Below are 24,035 nucleotides of genomic sequence, written 5' to 3' on the forward strand. Positions count from 1 at the left end.
TGATGCCCGGGAGGCAGCCCGGATCCAAATTGAGTGCAATCAACTTTCATCCTTTGCAAAACACCTTCACGGGTGCCCAGGCGATATTAATCAACAACCTCACTGCCAAGTGGCTGGGATGTCCTCCACTGAGTCCACCATCCTCTTCACCCCAAACACCTCCATTGTTTCCAGATACATAGACAGTTAGGCTGTTTGGAAAGAGAAACATAGAGTACATTCCTCTTAGTCCTGAATAATTTACTTGCGGACAAAAAAACATCTACTTTTTTCAGTGGTTATGTCACGGTTGCGTGGTGGTGCTTAGCACCTGCAGATTTCCCCTTCCCCATTAATCAAGATCCACGACCCCGCTCTAGCTTGCGCTGGAATGCATGTCCCCGCTCCTGCACATGCTGGGATTGGGCTCAAAGGTTGGGCTCAACTGGGCTCCAGTGCTAGCGGGCACGTAGTAATGGGATCCTGATACCGGAACTAGCAAGATGTCAGCCCCCAAGAATCGACGTAGGCGACCGTGAGTAGATTACCTTAAAAACAACGGTCGGGCTATCTCTAGTTCTCATTATAGCTCAATAGTATACCTGGGATGGCGTGCTTCCCGACTGGAAACCTGGCCCCTTGGGGTATCTGGTCAATATAATGGATCATCAGTGGTTAACGTCCAAAAGCGGAAGTTGCATCACAGGCTCTCTTTCCAAAACGGGATCATCCAGTTGTTGGGGACTCGGCAGAGGCTACAGTAGCCTAAACAGAGGTGGCTCCCCAGGCCTCAGAGCCAGAAATGTACACTCAAAAAGTCATGGTTACTTTTTGTCTGTCACAACAAAATTGTCCTCATTCATTCGTACATACAGTCATTCACAGAAGAGCAAAAACAACCATATAATGCAAACATTTGTTTTAATTCATGCCAGGAAAGGCACATTCATACACTCAATTGAACAGTTCGATATATCAGAATTGTATATGCATATACATTCAGGCAGTGCATGAGTTCTGATGTCCATGAATAAATGCATCAATTACATTCAAACATATTGAACCACAAATGATAGCACACTGGATAGGAACACTGACCGATTTGTATACATTTAGCGGAGGAAGCAAATGTGCGCGCACCCTGCAGTCCATATTGCTGTTGGATCAATCTATACAGTGCAAAAACAGACATTACATCAGAAGCACTTCATGGTAGTGGACAGTCCCCATGAATTAATTTTCTTTTCAACAGCTGGGTCGAACTAGTTTGTTCCTCAACCTATTTGTTTCCATTACTTATTAGTACATTATCTTAGTCTACAGTTCATAACTTCTCTTTTCTCTGCTGAAATTGCATCTTTTCTCAGAATAATGCATATGCAATAAACAGTATGCAGCAGTCGAAAAGACCGAACTGGAAAAATGCCTTACTGTACTTCATACTTCTTAATCGCAGATGAATCACACATTCTCATTATGAGACACGAAAACATTCACAAATGAGCACCTGATAACGTTATGTCCTTTAGCTTATTATCATGGTTGACCTTTGACATTGCAAGCAGTAAGCACATACAGATTGACTGGAGGGCAGTGGAGGAAAATGCTTTGCTACACTAGCTTGTAGACTGGAGAACAACATCATTCTAAATGGTGTTACATCAAATTCTGAGGTAAAACGAGTTGAACTTGCAAGATTGGATGTTTAATAACTGGCATCACTATTATTAAATAATAGTTATGGAATACTCTTACATAATTTTAATGACTACTTATCACTAAAGCTTTGGTCCAACTTCTTCTCTGTCCATAATGCCCCTTAGATTATACTCTCAGAGGACACGGGAGGTTTTTGGATTTCTCGACTGTCAAAGTATGTTGTCAAGAAAATCCTCGAAATATCTTAAAAAGCCCATTCATGAAACAACTTCAAATGGTCTAGTTAGGTTAGATAATGCATACGCAAGTGTAGACGCATACAGTAAGCATAGGTTTCTAAATACATAACATTGGACAACACCGCAAAATGTTCTTAAGGCAAAATACTCCACTCCATGTTGTGCATAGATGAATCATTAGGTTTCAAAAGCAAACCGATACCCTAAACTTCAAGCGTGAGTTAATGCACAGTGTACAGCAAAGTTGACAGATGCTGACTGTAACTGACAGATACGTAGTTTGCTCAAGGATATGTTTTAACAGCTTTCCTTTGGCGTGATGATATTTGATGAGGCTGTTGAAATTGTATGGTGAATTTGTTTAGGTGTGTGGTGTGGTGTATGTCTTTATTATGCCTGCAACATACTTTATGTAATTATTTATTGCATGTTTATTTGCCATAACAATTTCCAATCCATTCACCACTACTTCCATCCAGTCAACACTTGAGTCTATAACCTGCTTAATAAGGGATGATTATTGAGGATGACCTCATGCAAACTGGGCGATCTTATTCCCATAACACACCACAGTCACCCATTGGCTAGCATTATCTGGATAGTTTCTCAGTTATCCTATTTAGTTAATGGTTCCCTTGAAGAGAATCCATAATATGGACCCAGTCTTGTAAGATCCTTAACTTTAAACTGATGACAGGAGGACACCAATCAGCAGTGATATATTAATCACAACATAATGGACGATAGATAGTAAGGCAATCCACAGACCATTTAATAGTCATGCCCTCCTCACTTTGGTTGACAATGGCCCACTCACCAACCCAAGTTTGGTACTTCAGAGCATTACGAATGGATATTGTGTTTTAAAAACATCCTCTGGACCCAAGGTCTATCTGATTACAAACACCACATTACAAACAGCACAGACAGCTGTCAAAGGGGAAACAGAAACACCCATCTCTGTCGTTGTATTAGATTCCACCTCTCTTCTTTCCATAATTTCCTGTCTTCTTTCGACAGTGCTAAGTCCCATTCAAATGCCACTCTAGCTTGGCGCACCAGTTGCCTCCCCTCCACTTCAACAACCAACTCTGGCCCGGTTAATAACAGCTCTCAGCCTGCGTGCAGCCCTAAGACCACATGCCACCTGCCAAAGACAGGCCCTCGGATTGGGTTTGCTCATGTAAAATGAAACTCCTTACTGGTTATTTGTCCATGGGCTTGTTTGGTTTTGGTGTCTGGACGACAACGCCATTGACCGTAACAGTCTTGTCAGGATCAGTCTTAGCTGTGTCCTTTTTGGACATGTCGGGCTCCCATAGGAAAAACTCGTGCAGGAGAGTGTTGACTGTGTCAGGGCACTCCATCATCACCATGTGACTGCCCTCCTCAATGACTTTCAGGAACGCAAACAGAAGGATCTGAAATGAAAAGGATAATAGTTACAATCAAGATACAAAACAGTGGTACAGATAACGTTGACCATATTCAATCTAATATTAGTCATTGAAGATGACAGGCTTGTGATATGATAGGAACTGTTCATAATTCATATCATAAAACATACATTGATATCATTTATCTTTTGTTCATGAGTAGTAGAGCTTCTGAACTAAATTCACATGGATTGGTATTCATTCATTTATGTCTCCTTACCTCTGCCATGCGTTGGTCCTCATCCATAGGCACAAACTTGTCGTACATGCCGTGCACCAACAGGATGGGCACAGTAAGCTCAGCATGGTACACCTCATCCCCCTCGGGCCAATACTGCCCACTCATCATGGCTCGCAGCACAAATGGATTCACATTGAAGGCATTGCCCTGCTTCAACAGTTGCTTCTCTTTGGCTCCCTGACGGGCAAACCCAGCCCTGAACATGTTGGAAAAAGAGGTCAGACTCATAGCCCAATGATATATTTTTGTTTTTGTATACCCTTATTTTTCCAGGTAAGTTGACTGAGAACACATTCTCATTTATAGCAACAACCTGGGGAATAGTTACAGGGGAGAGGAGGGGGGGATGAATGAGCCAATTGGAAGCCATCAGTATTATCTGATATTCTAAATTCTGTGTAAATTCCCCTTACTTTGTGTATGCAGTAGTAGTTAAGCATTGACAGTTTACGTCAGGGGTCCCCAATTACATTCAGCTGTGGGACGATTTTACCTTGGTTGGTCAGGGACCCAGAACATAGTTATAAATAATTGTGCACTACAAAAAAGGTACCGCAAGAACCCCAAACAGATATATTATTTGACAAAAACAGAATAATTTCAAATCTTGATTCCCTGGGGATACGATCACATATGCGTCTCTCTTTATGCGCGGGAAAACTTGGGAACAGATTTCCTAAATTAAAATAAGTTTGAGCTGATTTCCTGGGGCCTCGTGTAACATTTGCGTAAATATCTGCGTGCGTAATTTCTGAAAAATAATGAGATTTATCAACTTGGCGCACACTAGAGGTCGGCCGATTATGCTTTTTCAACGCCGATACCGATGCCGATTATTGGAGGGCCAAAAAAAAGCCGCTGCCGATTAATCGGACGATTTTTTGAAAATATAGATATATTTCTAATAATGACAATTACAACAATACTGAATGAACAATGACTACTTTTATTTTAACTTAATATAATACATAAATAAAATCAATTTAGTGTGAAATAAATGATGAAACATTTTCAATTTGGTTTAAATAATGCAAAACACAGTGTTAGAGAAGAAAGTAAAAGTGCAATATGTGCCATGTATAAAAGCTAACGTTTATGTTCCTTGCTCAGAACATGAGAACATATGAAAGCTGGTGGTTCCTTTTAACATGAGTCTTCAATATTCCCAGTTAAGAAGTTTTAGGTTGTAGTTATTATAGGAATTATAGGACTATTTCTCACTATACCATTTGTATTTCATATACCTTTGACTATTGGATGTTCTTATAGGCACTTTAGTATTGCCAGCCTAATCTTGGGAGTTGATAGGCTTGAAGTCATAAACAGCACTGTGCTTCAGGCATTGCTAAGAGCAGCTGGCGAACGCAGTAAAGTGCTGTTTGAATGAATGCTTACAAGCCTGCTGATGCCTACCACCGCTCAGTCAGACTGCTCTATCAAATATCAGATCATATACTTAATTCTAATATAATAAACACACCGAAATTATGAGCCTTTGGTCATTAACATGGTCAAATCCGGAGACTATCATTTCAAAAACAAAACGTTTATTCTTTCAGTGAAATACGGAACCCGTTCCATATTTTATCGAATGGGTGGCAACCCTAAGTCTAAATATTGCTGTTACATTGCACAACCTTCAATGTTATGTCATAATTATGGAAAATTCTGGAAAATTAATTACGGTCTTTGTTAGGAAGAAATGGTCTTCACACAGTTTGCAACGAGCCAGGCGACCCAAACTGCTGCATATACCCTGACTCTGCTTGCACTGAACGCAAGAGAAGTGACACAATTTCCCTAGTTAATATTACCTGCTAACATGAATTTCTTTTAACTACATATGCAGGTTTAAAAAAATATACTTGTGTATTGATTTTAAGAAAGGCATTGATGTTTATAGTTAGGTACAATTGTGCAACAATTGTGCTTTTTTTCGCGAATGCGCTTTTGTTAAATCATCACCCGTTTGGCGAAGTTGAAGTAGGCTGTGATTCGATGATAAATTAACAGGCACCACATTGATTATATGCAATGCAGAACAAGCTAGTTAACCTTGTAATATCATCAACCATGTGAGCACATTTTCAAGTCAACTTTTGTGTGAACTGGTGCACAAATGTTTTGCAGTCTATTTTGGGGGGGTGGACAAATACAATTCCTTGTGGGCAGCCGACTATTCGGGAACTCTAGTGTACAGTATACTTTCTGTATGAAGAGTTTCTTGGTTTTGTTTTGTCGACAGCGATAGATTGGTGTTCTCTTTGTTGAGCGATTTGTTGTTATTTTGTCTACAAAATGTTGTTTTGTCTAGCAACGGGTTGTTGTTTTGTCTAGCAACGAGTTGTTGTTTTGTCTGCACTGCAATATTGTTTTGTCTACAAAGAGATGGGATGATTTACTTACTTGAGAAAGCTCCAGGCCAGACAGGGGGAGAGGCAGTGCAGCACACAGGAAGGCAGCTGGAAGATGGAACAGAGGCTGGGCTCCAGAGCTGTGGGCCCCCCTCCATTGATCATCACCACCTTGTGAACCTGGTCTGGATACTCATGGGCCAGGAATGTACAGAACGATACCCTGAAAAGGGATATAATCAAACAAGTGAAAATAACGTCTTGGGAACCTGCTCTGGGATTGGTCCATTCATCATGACATCATCATAACCCTGCTCTCTGATGTGTCCTTCATCATGACATCGAATAACCTGCTCTCTGACTGGTCGCTTCATCATGACTTCATCATAACACAGCTCTCTGATTGGTACATCATGCCATCGTCATAACCCTGCTCTCTGATTGGTTCTTCTTCTTCAGACATAGTCAGGACCAGTTTATGGTGTGTTTCAGGGCATGTTCAAATTGTCACGTCGGCTCCCGCTCTTCCCTCCCCCTGGCGCTTGAGGGCACCAGATTACCCTGCATCACGCACTCCTGCCATCCATCACACACACCTGCCTTCCCTCGTCACTCGCATCAGCATTATTGGACTCACCTGGACTCACTTTTCTCCTGTTTATTTCCTCCCCTATATCTGTCAGTTCCCCAGCTCTGTTCCCCACTACGGCATTGATTGTTTTTTGTCTTAGTTTCTGTTTGCTGACGCTGTGCTTGTCTCTCCAGCATCATTCCGCGTGACACAAATACTGTAATTATTTTACTATCATGATATTCCTTCTGTTAATTGACCTAAGACATAAGATGATACTTGACCATTTTAACAGGGAAGCAAGCATACTGACCCATAGGAGTGCCCGACTAGGATGTTGCGTTTACGGGCGTATTTCTTGAAGATGGCGCGCATGTCCTCTGCCAGGGCATAGAAGGTGTAGGCCGCCGTGATGTGGGGTGCTGTGCTGGCCCCGTGGCCCGCCAGGTCAAGGGCGATGACCTCATACCCCAGCCGCGAGAAGAAGTCCAGCTGGCTGCCCCAGATGTCCAGCGAGCCGCCTACCCCATGTACGAAAAAGAGTGCCACATCTGAGTGTGTCCCCTTGCAGCTGGAAATCTCCCTCTCTGAGTCAATCATCAATGTGCGCTTAGGCTTGCGATGGCGCCGGCGAGGAGGCGCTGCGGGTTTCTGATCCCCGACCGTGGGTAGAGGAGGCGCGGGTTTGGGTTCAGGGGAGGTGGGCACTTCCTTATAGTCGGCCAGTTCCACCTCCACGGTGCTACAGGGCTCTAGGTCTCCATCCTGGCACTGGAGGATCTGCGAGTGCAGCACGTCACCCAGGTTCTCAATGACTAGCTGACCATTGCGGTAGACAGTGATCTTGCGCTTGCAGTGCACACTGCTGCTGTTGTTGCTTCCACTGCCCTTCTCCTGCTCTGGTTCCTTTACCTGGTCCTCCTCCGTTACCACTGATGACTGGCGCTCAGGGATGATGTGGCGAACCCTTAGGACTCTCCCGGGCTTCACCTCCACAAACTCAAAGGTGTCAGCTGGCTCAGAGGACTCGACGGGCATCACCAGGCTGGCAGCCTTCCCAGTCAGACAGCACAGGATCCCGTCTGTAATGCTGGTCAGCATGGTGCCTGCCTGCAGAGACACATACCCATGAGGAATGTCAATGAGCAATTTTAACAAAAATGAGTTTCCATTATTGTTCTGACCGTACACATCACAACACATAATAGGGACGATCTGGTAGGCTTAACAGACAACAAAGATCAACAGACATCTTTGAACTAAAAGATCCCACTGGCTCTCACCACAACAATTCACAACACGAAAAAAACGTCAAAACAGTTGTTTGAACCTGACATTTGCTCCATGATAAACACGCTAGGGTTTCTCAATAATCAAGCTTTCAATTAAAAAAACTCACCAGCATAAATTACCAGTTTAACATTGGGTTCAAAGTCAGTCCATAGACAACAGTAACACAATACCTGCGTTGAAATTAGTTCCAGTATGAAGAAGCAGAATCAATTGACATAGTGACCTAGTCAAAAAAACTAAGAATGATCACGGATCTTCCAAAATGGCCCATGGTCCCTAGAGTATAAATAGAATGTCAGCAAAGACACAGCGGGGTTCATGCCAACTGCTCACTCTATGTATTACATGTGCCAATGGAGATTGGTTATTAGTACACCAGCAGACGATGGTCTTTCCCAGGATGGTTATGTCCAGTCATGGCTCAAGAGGTTTTTGGCAGTCTGGTAAATTGAGAATTTCATGTCACACGGTTTAAATATAGACACACAGATTATCAAGGGGAAGCAGAACAGAAGTGTCATATCTACAGTATGTGTTGGAACTTAGATAAAGGCTTCATGGTTTCCTATGTTACTGTGTCTCCGCTAACTAAACAGAATATAAACTGTTGGTTGTGTTCTATTATTAAATGATCTTATGTAAAGCTGGAGTATATGATCTACCTATGCTCACAGATTATGACGCCTGCAACGCTAGACATCTGATTGAATTGCATTTCTAGTCAACGTTCACCGATATTATTAGATCATGCTCATAGCTACAGTCGGTGAGGTCTGGGGAAAACTGCGGCAGCCATTCTCGATCCTCAGAAAACTGTTGCCTACACAGAAGGGAGGCTTTTCTAATGATGAGTTTGTGGAAACCCTTCGTATAAAAGCTGACCTGACACTCTGGCTTTAATCAACACATATATTTCTCTCCTGGTATTCACTCCAAGGTCACACCATTGACTTATATACATGTCAAGCCACACACACACTAATAATGGCAGAGCTCTGATTAATGTCCATAGCTCTCTCACTCACCCACCTCCAATCCCCTTCAACCCCGGATTCATATTCTAGATTCATACATTATTTATTCACAGTGAGGGGAAATGTCTAAATTCAATCAAATAACATTTTATTTTATACCACATACACATGGTTAGCAGATGTTATTGCGAGTGTAGTGAAATGCTTATGCTTCTAGATCCAACAGTGCAGCAGTATCTAACAGGTAATATCTAACAATTCAACAACAAAACCTAATACACACAATCTAGTAAAGGAATGGGATGAGAATATATAAGTATAAAATATATGGATGAGCAGTGACAGAGCGGCTAAGATGCAATAGATAGCATAGAATAGATAGTGAAGGATACAGTATACAATATATACACATGAGATGAGTAATGCAAGATATGTAAACATTCTTAGTGGCATTATTAAAGTGACTAGTGTTCCATTTATTAAAGTGGCCAATGATATCAAGTCTGTAGGTAGGCAGCTGCCTCTCTGTGCTAGTGGTGGCTGTTTAACAATCTGATGGCCTTGAGATAGAAGCTGTTTTTCAATCTCTCTGTCACAGCTTTGATGCACTTGTACTGACCTTGCCTTCTGGATAGAAGTGGGGTGAACAGGTAGTGGCTCGGGTGGTTATTGTCCATGATTATCTTATATGCCTTCCTGTGACATCGGGTGTTGTAGGTGTCCTGGAGGGCAGGTAGTTTGCCACCGGTGATGCGTTGTGCAGACCGCACCACCCTCTGGAGAGCCCTGCGGTTGTGGGCGGTGCAGTTGCCATACCAGGCGGTGATACAGCCCGACAGGATGCTCTCAATTGTGCATCTGTAAAAGTTTATGAGGGTTTTCGGTGACAAGCCAAATTTCTTCAGCCTCCTGAGGTTGAAGAGGCGCTGTTGCGCCTTCTTCACCACACTGTCTGTGTGGGTGAACCATTTCAGTTTATCGAGGTACTTAACTTTCCACCTTCTCCACTGCTGTCCCATCGATGTGGATGGGGGGGTGCTCCCTCTGCTGTTTCCTGAAGTCCACGATCATCTCTTTTGTTTTGCTGACATTGAGTGAGAGGGTATTTTCCTGACATCACACTCTGAGGGCCCTCACCTCCTCCCTGTAGGCTGTCTCGTCGTTGTTGGTAATCAAGCCTACCACTGTAGTGTCGTCTGCAAACTTGATGATTGAGTTGGAGGTGTGCATGGCCACGCAGTCGTGGATGAACAGGGAGTACAGGAGCGGGCTGAGAACGCACCCTTGTGGGGCCCCAGTGTTGAGGATCAGCGGAGTGGAGATGTTGTTTCCTACCTTCACCACCTGGGGGCGGCCCATCAGGAAGTCCAGGACCCAGTTGCACAGGGCGGGGTCGAGACCCAGGGTCTCAAGCTTAATGATGAGTTTGGAGGTTACTATGGTGTTGAATGCTGAGCTGTAGTCAATGAACAGCATCTTACATAGGTATTCCTCTTGTCCAGATGGGTTAGGGCAGTGTGCAGTGTGATGGCGATTGCATTGTCTGTGGACCTATTGGGGCGGTAAGCAAATTGGAGTGGGTCTAGGGTGAAAGGTAGGGTGGAGGTGATATGATCCTTGACTAATCTCTCAAAGCACTTCATGATGACAGAAGTGAGTGCTACGGGGCGATAGTCATTTAGTTGGGAACAGGGACTTTCTTGGGAACAGGAACAATGGTGGCCGTCTTGAAGCATGTGGGGACAGCAGACTGGGATAGGGATTGATTGAATATGTCCGTAAACATACCAGCCAGCTGGTCAGCGCATGCTCTGAGGAGGCAGCTAGGGATGCCGTCTGGGTCGGCAGTCTTGCGAGGGTTAACATGTTTAAATGTTTTACTCACGCCAGCCACGGAGAAGGAGAGCCCACAGTCTTTGGTAGTGGTCCGTGTCGGTGGCACTGTATTGTCCTCAAAGCGCAGAAAGAAGTTGTTTAATTTGTCTGGGAGCAAGACGTCAATGTCCGCGAGGGGGCTGGTTTTCTTTTTGTAATCCGTGATTGTCTGTAGACCCTGCCACATACGTCTCATGTTTGAGCTGTTGAATTGCGCCTCCACTTTGTCTCTATACTGACGCTTTGCTTGTTTGATTGCCTTACGGAGGGAAAACTACACTGTTTGTATTCGTCCATGTTTCCAGTCACCTTGCCATGGTTAAATGCGGTGGTGCGTGCTTTCAGTTTTGCGCGAATGCTGCTATCAATCCACGGTTTCTGGTTAAGGAAGGTTTTAATAGTCACAGTGGGTACAACATCTCCTATACACTTCCTTATAAACTCACTCACCGAGTCAGCATATACGTCAATGTTATTGTCTGAGGCTACCCGGAACATTTCCCAGTCCACGTGATCGAAGCAAACTTGAAGAGTGGAATCTGATTGGTCAGACCAGTGTTGGATATACCTAATCACGGCGCTTCCTGTTTTAGTTTCTGCCTATAGGAGGGGAGCAACAAGATGGAGTCATGGTCAGATTTGCCAAAAGGAGAGCGGGGGAGGGCCCTGTATGCATTGCGGAAGTTAGAGTAGCAGTGGTAGAGTGTGTTACTCGCTCGTATACTGCAATCGATATGCTGATTGAATTTAGGTAGCCTTGTTCTCAGATTAGTTTTGTTAAAATTCCCAGCTACAATAAATGCAGCCTCAGGATATAGTGAGGGAAAAAAGTATATGATCCCCTGCTGATTTTGTACGTTTGCCCACTGACAAAGAATGGTAGGTTTATTTGAACAGTGAGAGAAAGAATAACAAAAAAAATCCAGAAAAACGCATGTAAAAAATGTTATAAATTGATTTGCATTTTAACCTCTATGGGCTAGCGTCCCACCTACTCAACAGCCAGTGTAATCCCGTGGCGCGATATTCAAATACCTCAAAAATGCAAAAACTTCAATTTTTCAAACATATAACTATTTTACACCATTTTAACCTGTTATTGCTAGGGGGCAGTATTTTCACGGACGGATAAAAAACGTACCCGATTTAATTTGATTAGTACTCCTGCCCAGAAACTAGAATATGCATATAAATATTAGCTTTGGATAGAAAACACTCCAAAGTTTCTAAAACTGTTTGAATGGTGTCTGTGAGTATAACAGAACTCATTTGGTAGGCCAAAACCTGAGAAGATTCTGTACAGGAAGTACCCTGTCTGACAATTTCTTGGCCTTGTTGATTATCTCTATCTATTACAGGGGATCTCTGCTCTTACGTGACACTTTCTACGGCTCACATGGACTCTCAGAAGGCGGCAAAATGCTGAATCGTGGCTTTGCAGGCTCTGGCTGAAACAAAGTAGCGCGTTTGGATAGTGGCTGGTTACAGTACTGTGAGACTCAGGCTCGTGCCCGCGTCGACCGAAAGCTTTGTTTTCTTTCCTCTGTTTAGCTAAACGGAGATTCCCGGTCGGAATATTATCACTTTTTTACGAGAAAAATGGCATAAAAATGGATTTTAAACAGCGGTTGACATGCTTCAAAGTACGGTAATGGAATATTTAGAAATCTTTTGTCACGAATTGCGCCATGCTCGCGACCCTGATTTACCATTTCGGATAGTGTCTTGGAACGCACGAACAAAACGCCGCAATTTGGATATAACGATGGATTATTTTGGACCAAACCAACATTTGTTATTGAAGTAGCAGTCCTGGGAGCGCATTCTGACGAAGACAACAAAGGTAATGAAACTTTTGTAATAGTAAATCGGAGTTTGATCAGGGCTAAACTTGGTCGGTGTCTAAATGGCTAGCCGGGATGGCTGGGCTATCTACTGAGAATATTGCAAAATGTGCTTTCACCGAAAAGCTATTTTAAAATCGGACATATCGAGTGCATAGAGGAGTTCTGTATCTATAATTCTTAAAATAATTGTTATGTTTTTTGTGAACGTTTATCGTGAGTAATTTAGTAAATTCACCGGATGTTTGCGGGGGTATGCTAGTTCTGAACGTCACATGCTAATGTAAAAAAGCTGGTTTTTGATATAAATATGAACTTGATTGAACAAAACATGCATGCATTGTATAACATAATGTCCTAGGGTTGTCATCTGATGAAGATCATCAAAGGTTAGTGCTGCATTTAGCTGTGGTTTTGTTTTTGTGACATTATATGCTAGCTTGAAAAATGGGTGTCTGATTATTTCTGGCTGGGTACTCTGCTGACATAATCTAATGTTTTGCTTTCGTTGTAAAGCCTTTTTGAAATCGGACAGTGTGGTTAGATTAACGAGAGTCTTGTCTTTAAAATGCTGTAAAATAGTCATATGTTTGAAAAATTGAAGTTTTCGGATTTTAGAGGAATTTGTATTTCGCGCCACGCCCATCATTGGATATTGGAGCAGGTGTTCCGCTAGCGGAACGTCTAGATGTAAGAGGTTAAAGACAAGACTCTCGTTAATCTAACCACACTGTCCGATTTCAAAAAGGCTTTACAACGAAAGCAAAACATTAGATTATGTCAGCAGAGTACCCAGCCAGAAATAATCAGACACCCATTTTTCAAGCTAGCATATAATGTCACATAAACCCAAACCACAGCTAAATGCAGCACTAACCTTTGATGATCTTCATCAGATGACAACCCTAGGACATTATGTTATACAATACATGCATGTTTTGTTCAATCAAGTTCATATTTATATCAAAAACCAGCTTTTCACATTAGCATGTGACTAGCATGTGAATAGCATTCCCACCGAACACTGCCGGTGAATTTACTAAATTACTCACGATAAACGTTCACAAAAAACATAACAATTATTTTAAGAATTATAGATACAGAACTCCTCTATGCACTCGCTATGTCCGATTTTAAAATAGCTTTTCGGTGAAAGCACATTTTGCAATATTCTCAGTAGATAGTCCGGCATCACAGGGCTAGCTATTTAGACAACCAGCAAGTTTAGCACTCACCAAAGTCAGATTTACTATAAGAAAAATGTTATTACCTTTGCTGTTCTTCATCAGAATGCACTCCCAGGACTTCTACTTCAATAACAAATGTTGGTTTGGTCCCAAATAATCCATTGTTATATCCAAATAGCGGCGTTTTGTTCGTGCGTTCAAGACACTATCCGAAAGGGTAAATAAGGGTGACGAGCATGGCGCATTTCGTGACCAAAAATTTCGAAATATTCCATTACCGTACTTCGAAGCATGTCAACCGCTGTTTAAAATCAATTTTTATGCCATTTTTCTCGTAAAAAAGCGATAATATTCCGACCGGGAAAGCGTGTATACGTACAAAGAGACAGAAAATAAAAACATCTCGTGCCCTCGTGCACGAGCCTGAGTCTCAGAGTACTCTGACCGGCCACTATCCAAACGCGATAATGTGTTTAAGCCTGGGGCTGCCTCGATATCATTCAGCTTTTTCCCGGGCTCTGAGAGCCTATGGGAGCCGTAGGAAGTGTCACGTTACAGCAAAGATCCTCAGTCTTCAATAAAAAGAGCCAAGATGAACAACAACTTGTCAGACAGGCCACTTCCTGTTCAGAATCTTCTCAGGTTTTTGCCTGCCATATGAGTTTTGTTATACTCACAGACACCATTCAAACAGTTTTAGAAACTTTAGGGTGTTTTCTATCCAAAGCCAATAATTATATGCATATTCTAGTTACTGGGCAGGAGTAGTAACCAGATTAAATCGGGTATGTTTTTTTTCCGGCCGTGTCAATACTGTCCCCTAGCCCTAACAGGTTAATGAGGGAAATAAGTATTTCACCCTCTCTCAATCAGAAAGATTTCTGACTCCCAGGTGTCTTTTATACAGGTAACGAGCTGAGATTAGGAGCACACTCTAAAAGGGAGTGCTCCTAATCTCAGTTTGTTCCCTGTATAAAACACACCTGTCCACAGAAGCAATCAATCAATCAGATTCCAAACTCTCTACTATGGCCAAGACCAAAAAGCTCTCCAAGGATGTCAGGGACAAGATTGTAGACCTACACAAGGCTGGAATGGGCTACAAGACCATTGCCAAGCAGCTTGGTGAGAAGGTGACAACAGTTGGTGCGATTATTCGCAAATGGAAGAAACACAAAATAACTGTCAATCTCCTTCGGCCTGGGGCTCCATGCAAGATCTCACCTCGTGGAGTTGCAATGATCATGAGAACGGTGAGGAATCAGCCCAGAACTACACGGGAGGATCTTGTCAATGATCTCAAGGCAGCTGGGACCATAGTCACCAAGAAATCAATTGGTAACACACTACGCCGTGAAGGACTTAAATCCTGCAGCGCCCGCAAGGTCCCCCTGCTCAAGAGAGCACATATACATGCCCGTCTGAAGTTTGCCAAAGAACATCTGAATGATTCAGAGGACAACTGGGTGAAAATATTGTGGTCAGATGAGACCAAAATGGAGCTCTTTGGCATCAACTCAACTCGCCGTGGAGGAGGAGGAATGCTGCCTATGACCCCAAGAACACCATCCACACCGTCAAACATGGAGGTGGAAACATTATGCTTTGGGGGTGTTTTCTGCTAAGGGGACAGGACAACTTCACCGCATCAAAGGGACGATGGACGGGGCCATGTACTGTCAAATCTTGGGTGAGAACCTCCTTCCCTCAGCCAGGGCATTGAAAATGGGTCGTGGATGGGTATTCCAGCATGACAATGACCCAAAACACACGGCCAAGGCAACAAAGGAGTGGCTCAAGAAGAAGCACATTAAGGTCCTGGAGTAGCCTAGCAAGTCTCCAGACCTTAATCCCATAGAAAATCTGTGGAGGGAGCTGAAGGTTTGAGTTGCCAAACGTCAGCCTCAAAACCTTAATGACTTGGAGTAGATCTGCAAAGAGGAGTGGGACAAAATCCCTCCTGAGATGTGTGCAAACCTGGTGGCCAACTACAAGAAACGTCTGACCTCTGTGATTGCCAACAAGGGTTTTGCCACCAAGTACTAAGTCATGTTTTGCAGAGGGGTCAAATACTTATTTCCCTCATTAAAATGCTAATCATTTTATAACATTTTTGACATGCGTTTTTCGGGATTTGTTGTTGTTATTCTGTCTCTCACTGTTCAAATAAACCTACCATTAAAATTATAGACTGATCATTTCTTTGTCAGTGGGCAAACATACAAAATCAGCAGGGGATCAAATACTTTTTCCCCTCACTGTATATGGTTTCCAGTTTGCATAAAGTCCAGTGAAGTTCCTTGATGGTCGTCTTGGTATCCGCTTCCGGGGGGGATATACACGAATGTGACGAGGAGAATTCTCTTGGGAGATAATATGGTCGGCATTTGATTATGAGGAATTCTAGGTCAGGTGAACAAAAGGACTTCTTGTATGTTGTTACAATTACACCATGACTCGTTAATCATGAAACATACCCCCCCTTCATCTTACCAGAGAGATGTTAGTTTCTGTCGGCGCAATGCAATGAAAATCCTGTTGGCTGTATGCACTCCGACAGCGTGTCCCCAGCTAGCCATGTCTCCGTGAAACAGAGTATGTTACAATCCTGGATATCTCTTTGGAAAGCAACTCTTGCCCTAATTTTGTAGACTTTGTTAACTAGGGACTGGACAGTAGCGAGTAATATACTCGGAAACGCTGGGTGGTGTGCGTGCATCCGAAGCCTCACTAGAAGACTGCTCCGGCAACCTCTCCTCCGACGGCGTTGTTTTGGGTCGGCCTCTGGAATCAGTTCAAATGCCCTGGGAGGTGCAGACAAAAGACCCACTTTGGGAAAGTCGTATTCCTGGTTGTAGTGCTGGTTGTGCTGGTAAATTGACGTCTCTCTGATATCCAAAAGGTCTTCCCGGCTTTATGGAATAACACTTAAGGTTTTCTGGGCTAACAATGTAAGAAATAATACATTAAAATACTAAATACTGCACAGTGTCCTAAGGACTTGAAGCGAAGCTGCCATCTCTATCAGCGCCATCTTGCAGTTATTAATATTCGCTTTTGCTTTTCAAACAGAAAAATATTCTATATACAGTTGAAGTCGGAAGTTTACATACACTTAGGTTGGAGTCATTAAAACTCATTTTTCAACCACTCCACAAATTTCTTGTTAACAAACTATAGTTTTGGCAAGTCGGTTAGGACATCTACTTTGTGCATGACACAAGTAATTTTTCCAACAATTGTTTACAGACAGATTATTTCACTTATAATTCACTGTATCACAATTCCAGTGGGTCAGAAGTTTACATACACTAAGTTGACTGTACATTTAAACAGCTTGGAAACTTCCAGAAAATTATGTCATGGCTTTAGAAGCTAGGCTAATTGACATAATTTGAGTCAATTGGAGATGTACCTGTGGATGTATTTCAAGGCCTACCTTCAAACTCAGTGCCTCTTTGCTTGACATCATGAGGAAATCAAAAGAAATCAGCCAAGACCTCAGAAAAAAAATTGTAGACCTCCACAAGTCTGGTTCATCCTTTGGAGCAATTTCCAAATGCCTAAAGGTACCACGTTTATCTGTACAAACGATAGTACACAAGTATAAACCCCATGGGACCACGCAGCCGTCATACCGCTCAGGAAGGAGACGCATTCTGTCTCCTAGAGATGAACGTACTTTTGTGTGAAAAGTGCAAATCGATCCCAGAACAACAGGAAAGGAACCTTGTGAAGATGCTGGAGGAAACCGGTACAAAAGTATCTATATCCACAGTAAAACAAGTCCTATATCGACATTACCTGAAAGGCCGCTCAGCAAGGAAGAAGCCACTGCTCCAAAACCGGCATAAAAAAAGCCAGACTACGGTTTGCAACTGCACATGGGAACAAATATTGTACTTTTTGGAGAAATGTCCTCTGGTCTGATGAAACAAAAATAGAACTGTTTGGCCATAATGACCATCGTTATGTTTGAAGGAAAAAGGGAGAGGCTTGCAAGCCGAAGAACACCATCCCAACCGCAAAGCACGGGGTGGCAGCATCATGTTGTGGGGTGCTTTGCTGCAGGAGGGACTGGTGCACTTCACAAAATAGATGGCATCATGAGAAAGGAAAATTATGTGGATATATTGAAGCAACATCTCAAGACATCAGTCAGGAAGTTAAAGCTTGGTCGCAAATGGGTCTTCCAAATGGACAGTGACCCCAAGCATACTTCCAAAGTTGTGGCAAAATGAACAACAAAGTCAAGGTCTAGGGTGGCCATCACAAAGCCATGACCTCAATCCAATATAACATTTGTGGGCAGAACTGAAAAAGTGTGTGTGAGCAAGGAGGCCTACAAACCTGACTCAGTTACACCAGCTCTGTCAGGAGGAATGGGCCAAAATTCACCCAACTTATTGTGGGAAGATTGTGGAAGGCTACCCAAAACGTTTGACCCAAGTTAAACAATTTATAAGCAATGCTACCAAATACCAATTGAGTGTATGTGTAACAGTATAGCTTCTGACCCTCTCCTCGCCCCAACCTGGGCTCGAACCAGGGACCCTCTGCACACATCAACAACGAAGCATCGTTACCCATCGCGCCACAAAAGCCGCGGCCCTTGCAGCGCAAGGGGAACAGCTACTTAAGGTCGCAGAGCAAGTGACGTCACCGATTGAACCGCTATTAGTGCACACCACCGCTAACTAACTAGCCATTTCACATCGGTTACATATGTAAACTTCTCACCCACTGGGAATGTGATGAAAGAAATAAAAGCTGAAATAAATCATTCTCTCTACTATTATTCTGACATTTCACATTCTTAAAATAAAGGGGTGATCCTAACTGACCTAAGACAGGGAATTTTTACTAGGATTAAATGTCAGGAATTGTGAAAAACTGAGTTTAAATGTATTTGAGTAAGGTGTATGTACACTTCCGACTTGAATTGTACGCTTGCTCTGAGAATGTGATCCGGAGCCTCCTTACGAATGGTGTGACGCAATTGTGGAGCATCTGGAGGCTTGTGGAGGCATAATCGAGCTCCGTAACGCATTGCTGTGCGCATCCCAAATGTTTTAATAATGTGGAGGGCTCCGTATAGCTCCACATTGACATGACTGTTTGACGGTAGGTGGGGGAGAGAGGTCCTATATATACAATAAGTTCACTACCTTGAACAATTCTTTCACAACAACTCTACTACGTGAAGAGCAAAAAGTATGTTTGCTCTGACTTCTGCATCGCAGTAAATGCAGTACGGCTACTGCAGATATCGGATTGGCCATGCAGAGCCTTTAAGTCTCATTGATCTCTACACATCTACAGTACCAGTCACTGGGTACTCATTAAAAGAAAATCGTACATTTTTATATTTTCTACATTGTAGAAAAATTGTGAAGACATCAAAACTATGAAATAACACATATGAAATCATGTAGTAACTAAGAATTAAACAAATCAAAATATATTTTAGATTTTAGATTCTTCAAAGTAGCAACACTTAGCCTTGATGACAGCTTTGCACACTCTTGGCATTCTATCAACCAGCTTCACCTGGAATGCTTTTCCAACAGTCTTGAAGGAGTTCCCACATATGTTGAGCATTTGTTGGCTGCTTTTCCTTCACTCTGCGGTCCAACTCTTCCCAAACCATCTCAATTGGGTTAAGGTCGGGTGATTGTGGAGGGCAGGTCATCTGATGCAGCACTTCATTACTCTCCTTCTTTGTGAAATAGCTCTTACACAGCCTGGAGGTGTGTTGGGTCATCGCCCTGTTGAAAAACAAATGATAGTCCCACTAAACGCAAACCAGATGGGATGGTGTGTGGCTGCAGAATGCTGTGGTAGCCATGCTGATTACGTGTGCCTTGAAGTCTAAATAAATCACAGACAGTGTCACCAGCAAAGCACCCCCACACCATCACACCACCTCCTTCATGCTTCAAGATGGGAACCACACATGCGGAGATAATCCGTTCACCTACTCTGCATCTCACAAAGACACGGCAGGTTGGAACCAGAAATCTCAAATTTGGACTCATTAGACCAACGGACATATTTGCACTGGTCTAATGTCCACTGCTAATGTTTCTTGGCCCAATCAAGTCTCTTATTATTATTGATGTCCTTTAGTAGTGGTTTCTTTGCAGCAATTCGGCCATGAAGGCCTGATTCACGCAGTCTCCTCTGAACAGTTGATGTTGAGATGTGTCTGTTACTTGAACGCTGTGAAGCATTTATTTGGGCTGCAATTTCTGGTAACTAGGGTACATGGCTGGTAACTCTTATGAACTTATCCTCTGCAGCAGAGGTAACTCTGGGTCTTCCTTTCCTGTGCCGATCCTCATGAGAAACAGTTTCATCATAGCTCTTGATGATTTTTGCATTGACTGACCTTCATGTCTTAAAGTAATGGTGGACTGTCGTTTCTCTTTGCTTATTTGAGCCATTCTTGCCATAATATGGACTTGGTCTTTTACCAAATAGGGCTATCTTATGTATACCACCCCTACCTTGTCACAAGACAACTGATTGGCTCAAACGCAGGAAAGAAATTCGACAAATTAACTTTTAACAAGGCAACAAAGCAAAGGGTGGCTACTTTGAAGAATCTCAAATATAAAATATTTTTTGGGTTACTACATGATTCCATATGTGTTATTTCATAGTTTATACGTCTTCGCTATTATTCTACAAAGTAGAAAATAGTCAAAATAAAGAAACACCCTGGAATGAATAGGTGTGTGTCCAAACTTTTGACTGGTACTGTAATTGAAATGTCCACCTGTGTAATGTATGGCATGCAAATTCTGAAAATCAGCAGATAAAACAGCTTTATGCATATATTCCAATTCCAGTATACAAGTGTGTTATTTGCTGACCTAGCAAAGTTGATTACAGTTTTTCTCAATTGCTCACAAGACATTTTTGGATCTGTGTTGAAACATACTGTATCTACAGCAGAACTGCAATAATCAAATGCTCAAATACATTTATAGGCCTTCTGACAACTTTATTGCTTTTGTACCTGACTTTCATATCTTAGACCACCTTTTGCAAAACTTTAAATACAAATTCCTAAGTGTTTCTTCACAGAATATTAACACATTCTTTCATCATAAGAGAAATATGTGCAATATGGTGTTTACCGATCTGGCAATAAGTAAAAGCTACTGCATAAAATTCTAAATCACCTCATCAGTGTCATACCATGTACAATATAGGAAAATGGGGAATCTAGGCAATGGGGAACGTCAAATTATTATAATTTTTTGACAATATTGTGGACTAGCAGAGATGCAGAAAATGAAGTTAGGTTACTTCTAAGTAACTTTGGGTTACTACTAAGTCATCTGCATCATCTCCAACATCAACTTACATTATAGAGCTTTGCTTAGTGCATTAAGGTCTATACATTCATATCAGTTGTTTTCTCCATTGTATTCATCTTTCCTTATTTCTATTGTGGATTGTGTTTCTGTGCGCCAATGGAAAGTCTACAAAACTATGAGCAAACCAGCCTATGTTTTGAATACATGTGACTGGATTGTGATGATACCGATGAATGAATCCTGCACACAATGTGTTTGTTTTTTGTTTTCTATCAGGAATAATATTTGATTTGATGTGTATGGAAAGGTTTGGTGAAATATGTATGAAAGGAGAGTAATTATTGCCCATGATGCTGCACCTTTGGATAGATGTACGTTGATCATCTTGAATTAGTGAATGCAAAACATGTTTTATTGTTCTACTGGGATTTTTAAAAGACACAGACATTCTGTTTTGTCTGCTTAGACTCAAGAAATAAGTATGGTTGCGTTAATCTTTTGATGAATGTATTTGCAATTTTAACGGTATACTATAGTTTTGATGAATGCATTTATGTTTTGAGAAAGCAACTACATTTTGAAAAACGCATTTGCTGCTTTGCAAAAGGCCACAGAGCTCAGTGTCTAGTGCACTTTGTTTAGAAAATCGACAACATTGTTCCAGAAAATGCTTGTACGCAATCGAGAAAAACGATGAAAATTAGGTGCACAGGACAAGTGAGCAAAGGAAAGTTCATTTGAACACACATATGGGAAATCGGAAAGCGGGTCATGGTAATGGGGAGAGAGGAGGGGGCATTGATCCTGGTAAATGATGCCTCTGCATGAGGTGCAGCTTACTGCTCACTGTTTCTATGCATCCCCACACACAGGGGAGCTCATTAACGTATTGAAATGGCACACAGGGATCAATGTCTGGCTGAGAGGGGTAGAGGCAAGGAGAGAAGGTAAAAGGGAGAGAGGGGGGGGAGAGAGAGAGATCATTTATTGAGAGTGTTGTGAAGGTCGGTGCATCCTGTACTATCCTGTTTCATGAGCCAAGTGAATTTTGTGATTTCCCTTCCTTGGCAAATCAAAATGGTGGGCCTCTAGGAGCAGTGAGCGCGTCATTAATCATACGATCAAATGCTACCATCGCAACATTCATTAGACACAGCTGGCCTCTAAATCATTGCAATACGTTTAGGGGTCAGGATACTGGATAATGTGTGTAAGCACTATGAAAGCCCAGACATGACCTACAGGCATATATGTCTATACACAGATACTGTATGTATCTCATGTAATAACTGATATCATATTGAGGTTGTCATCATCCAATCATATCAGGTTTGATATAAGACTGAAAAGAAAGTATGTTGGAGGTGGACTTCCCTCCAGGGGATGTGGTGGCCACTCTTGCAATGAACCAGCGCTTGAATGATAAACTGCGAGGAGACTTGCACTACACTCCAAGATCACTACATTACTCCACAACCAGAGATTAAAATGCAAAAGGCCATCCGACTCAACGTTCCTTGCCATTTAAATCTCACTGTCAAATTAAGGTCGAATATGAAAGTGAAACTTGAATATGATTGAGTTTTCCAGTGGACTGCCCTAAATTCTCTCAACCATGTTATTCAGCCATTTTACTATTTGATCTGCAATGCAGAATTAGGTTGATTATCCAAGCGTCATGTTTAACACACATTTGGTACACTATGTGCTCTACTTTTCCACCCACACAGTACATCAATACATTCTGATGCATATATGTACAGTATTCAAAATACAAATGTATAACTCATAACTAGTTGAATTATGTTGGTACTAGGGCATAATACTACCTGTAAACATCAGAGATTACATAATGTACCATTTAGAGCAGACAAATGAAGCCTTAGCCAAATGAGCATGCATACATTATTTTTTCAAAACTGTTATGAAAGATTTAACCATTTGCAAACAAAATATATATATATATATGCCAACAACATAAATCAATATTGAGTGGGTGTGTTGCGCAATGTATGTCACAATGCCAAAGCATTATGATTGACACCTATTTATCTGAATTCCCATTATGAAATCTGAAATATTCTGTTGTGGGTATGGTATCAACATAAAACCCTATACCCAGTAATTGCCATATAACGATTAATGATGTTAATGATGCATGTGACCATTTTCTAACCAAATCCTTACCTTACTGATGATTAAGGATGAGAAATAGGAACTCCTCTTCCATAAGACGCGAGTCAATAGGTTGATAATAATGAACTGCAGTTGAAAATCTGTTGCATTGGTATAATTCAAAAGCAATCTGCAATATGCTAATTGGGCATCTGCAGATGGTTTACATCTTACTAATCAACAAATATAATACGGCTTTAAATCTAAGTAATGCCCACTCGGTAGGTGTGCCAATTTAAATTTTAAAATGCCCATGCTGATGACAGATCAATGCTCTTTCGATCAGCATCGTTCGGCGTTGCGCACACGGGCGAGATTCTACCAACCCTTTTGGTCTTGTTGTATTCTGGTTGTACTCAGCATCTACGGAATTTTCCTGTCAACTTCCTTCTGCATTTGAATGACAAGAAAGATAGCGAATAGGCTACAAGCCTTAGTCCTACGAAAGCCAATAGGATGTCTTGTATTCCAGTTGCTAAGCCCGAGTGGGTAAACTAACAACAGATTCCCATACCGGGGGTGGTGTGTGTGTGTGTGTGTTACCAAGCAATTTAACTATACCAAATAGGCTATAATACAAATGAAAAAACTTTGAATGTAGCCTTATATGCATCAATACGTTTTATTAATGATATCTGAAAAAAAAGTCATGGATGATAATATTCTTGGTTTGTAACTGCAAAATCAGTTTTATGTTTATGTGTTGCCATGGTGTTTCTTTCAGTCCAGACCTCACCAGAGTTTTATTTATTTTTAACCTTTTCCCTTGATGACCTTGACAAGTGGACCTCCCTAAGGGTGATGAGTATGCCTACGCTGCCTATGACAGCTCCCTGTCACTTAGCGGAAGATTCACTTCCATAAGCAGCATCGACACCAA

The 24,035-nt window shown here is 42.0% G+C and overlaps 1 protein-coding gene across 3 annotated transcripts; it reads right to left on the reverse strand.

The window, feature by feature from the left end:
* Positions 1-883: 883 nt before the first annotated feature.
* On the reverse strand, positions 884-23,504 carry LOC106568966 (protein ABHD8). 3 transcript variants are annotated; one of them, XM_014139861.2, is made up of 5 exons: positions 23,168-23,504; positions 6,793-7,589; positions 5,961-6,131; positions 3,534-3,750; positions 884-3,298 (listed from the first exon to the last, which is right to left on the reverse strand). In XM_014139861.2, the coding sequence occupies exons 2-5, from the start codon at positions 7,578-7,580 to the stop codon at positions 3,083-3,085; spliced, it is 1,392 nt and encodes a 463-aa protein (XP_013995336.2). In that variant the 5' UTR covers positions 7,581-7,589; positions 23,168-23,504; the 3' UTR covers positions 884-3,082. The 3 variants fall into 3 exon arrangements, with proteins under 3 accessions (XP_013995336.2, XP_013995335.2, XP_013995337.2); XM_014139860.2 differs by lacking the exon at positions 23,168-23,504 and adding an exon at positions 7,879-8,214; XM_014139862.2 differs by lacking the exon at positions 23,168-23,504 and adding an exon at positions 7,943-8,213.
* Between the last annotated feature and the right edge of the window lie 531 nt (positions 23,505-24,035).

Source organism: Salmo salar, chromosome ssa14 (genome assembly GCF_905237065.1).
Source record: "Salmo salar chromosome ssa14, Ssal_v3.1, whole genome shotgun sequence".
NCBI lineage: Eukaryota > Metazoa > Chordata > Actinopteri > Salmoniformes > Salmonidae > Salmo > Salmo salar.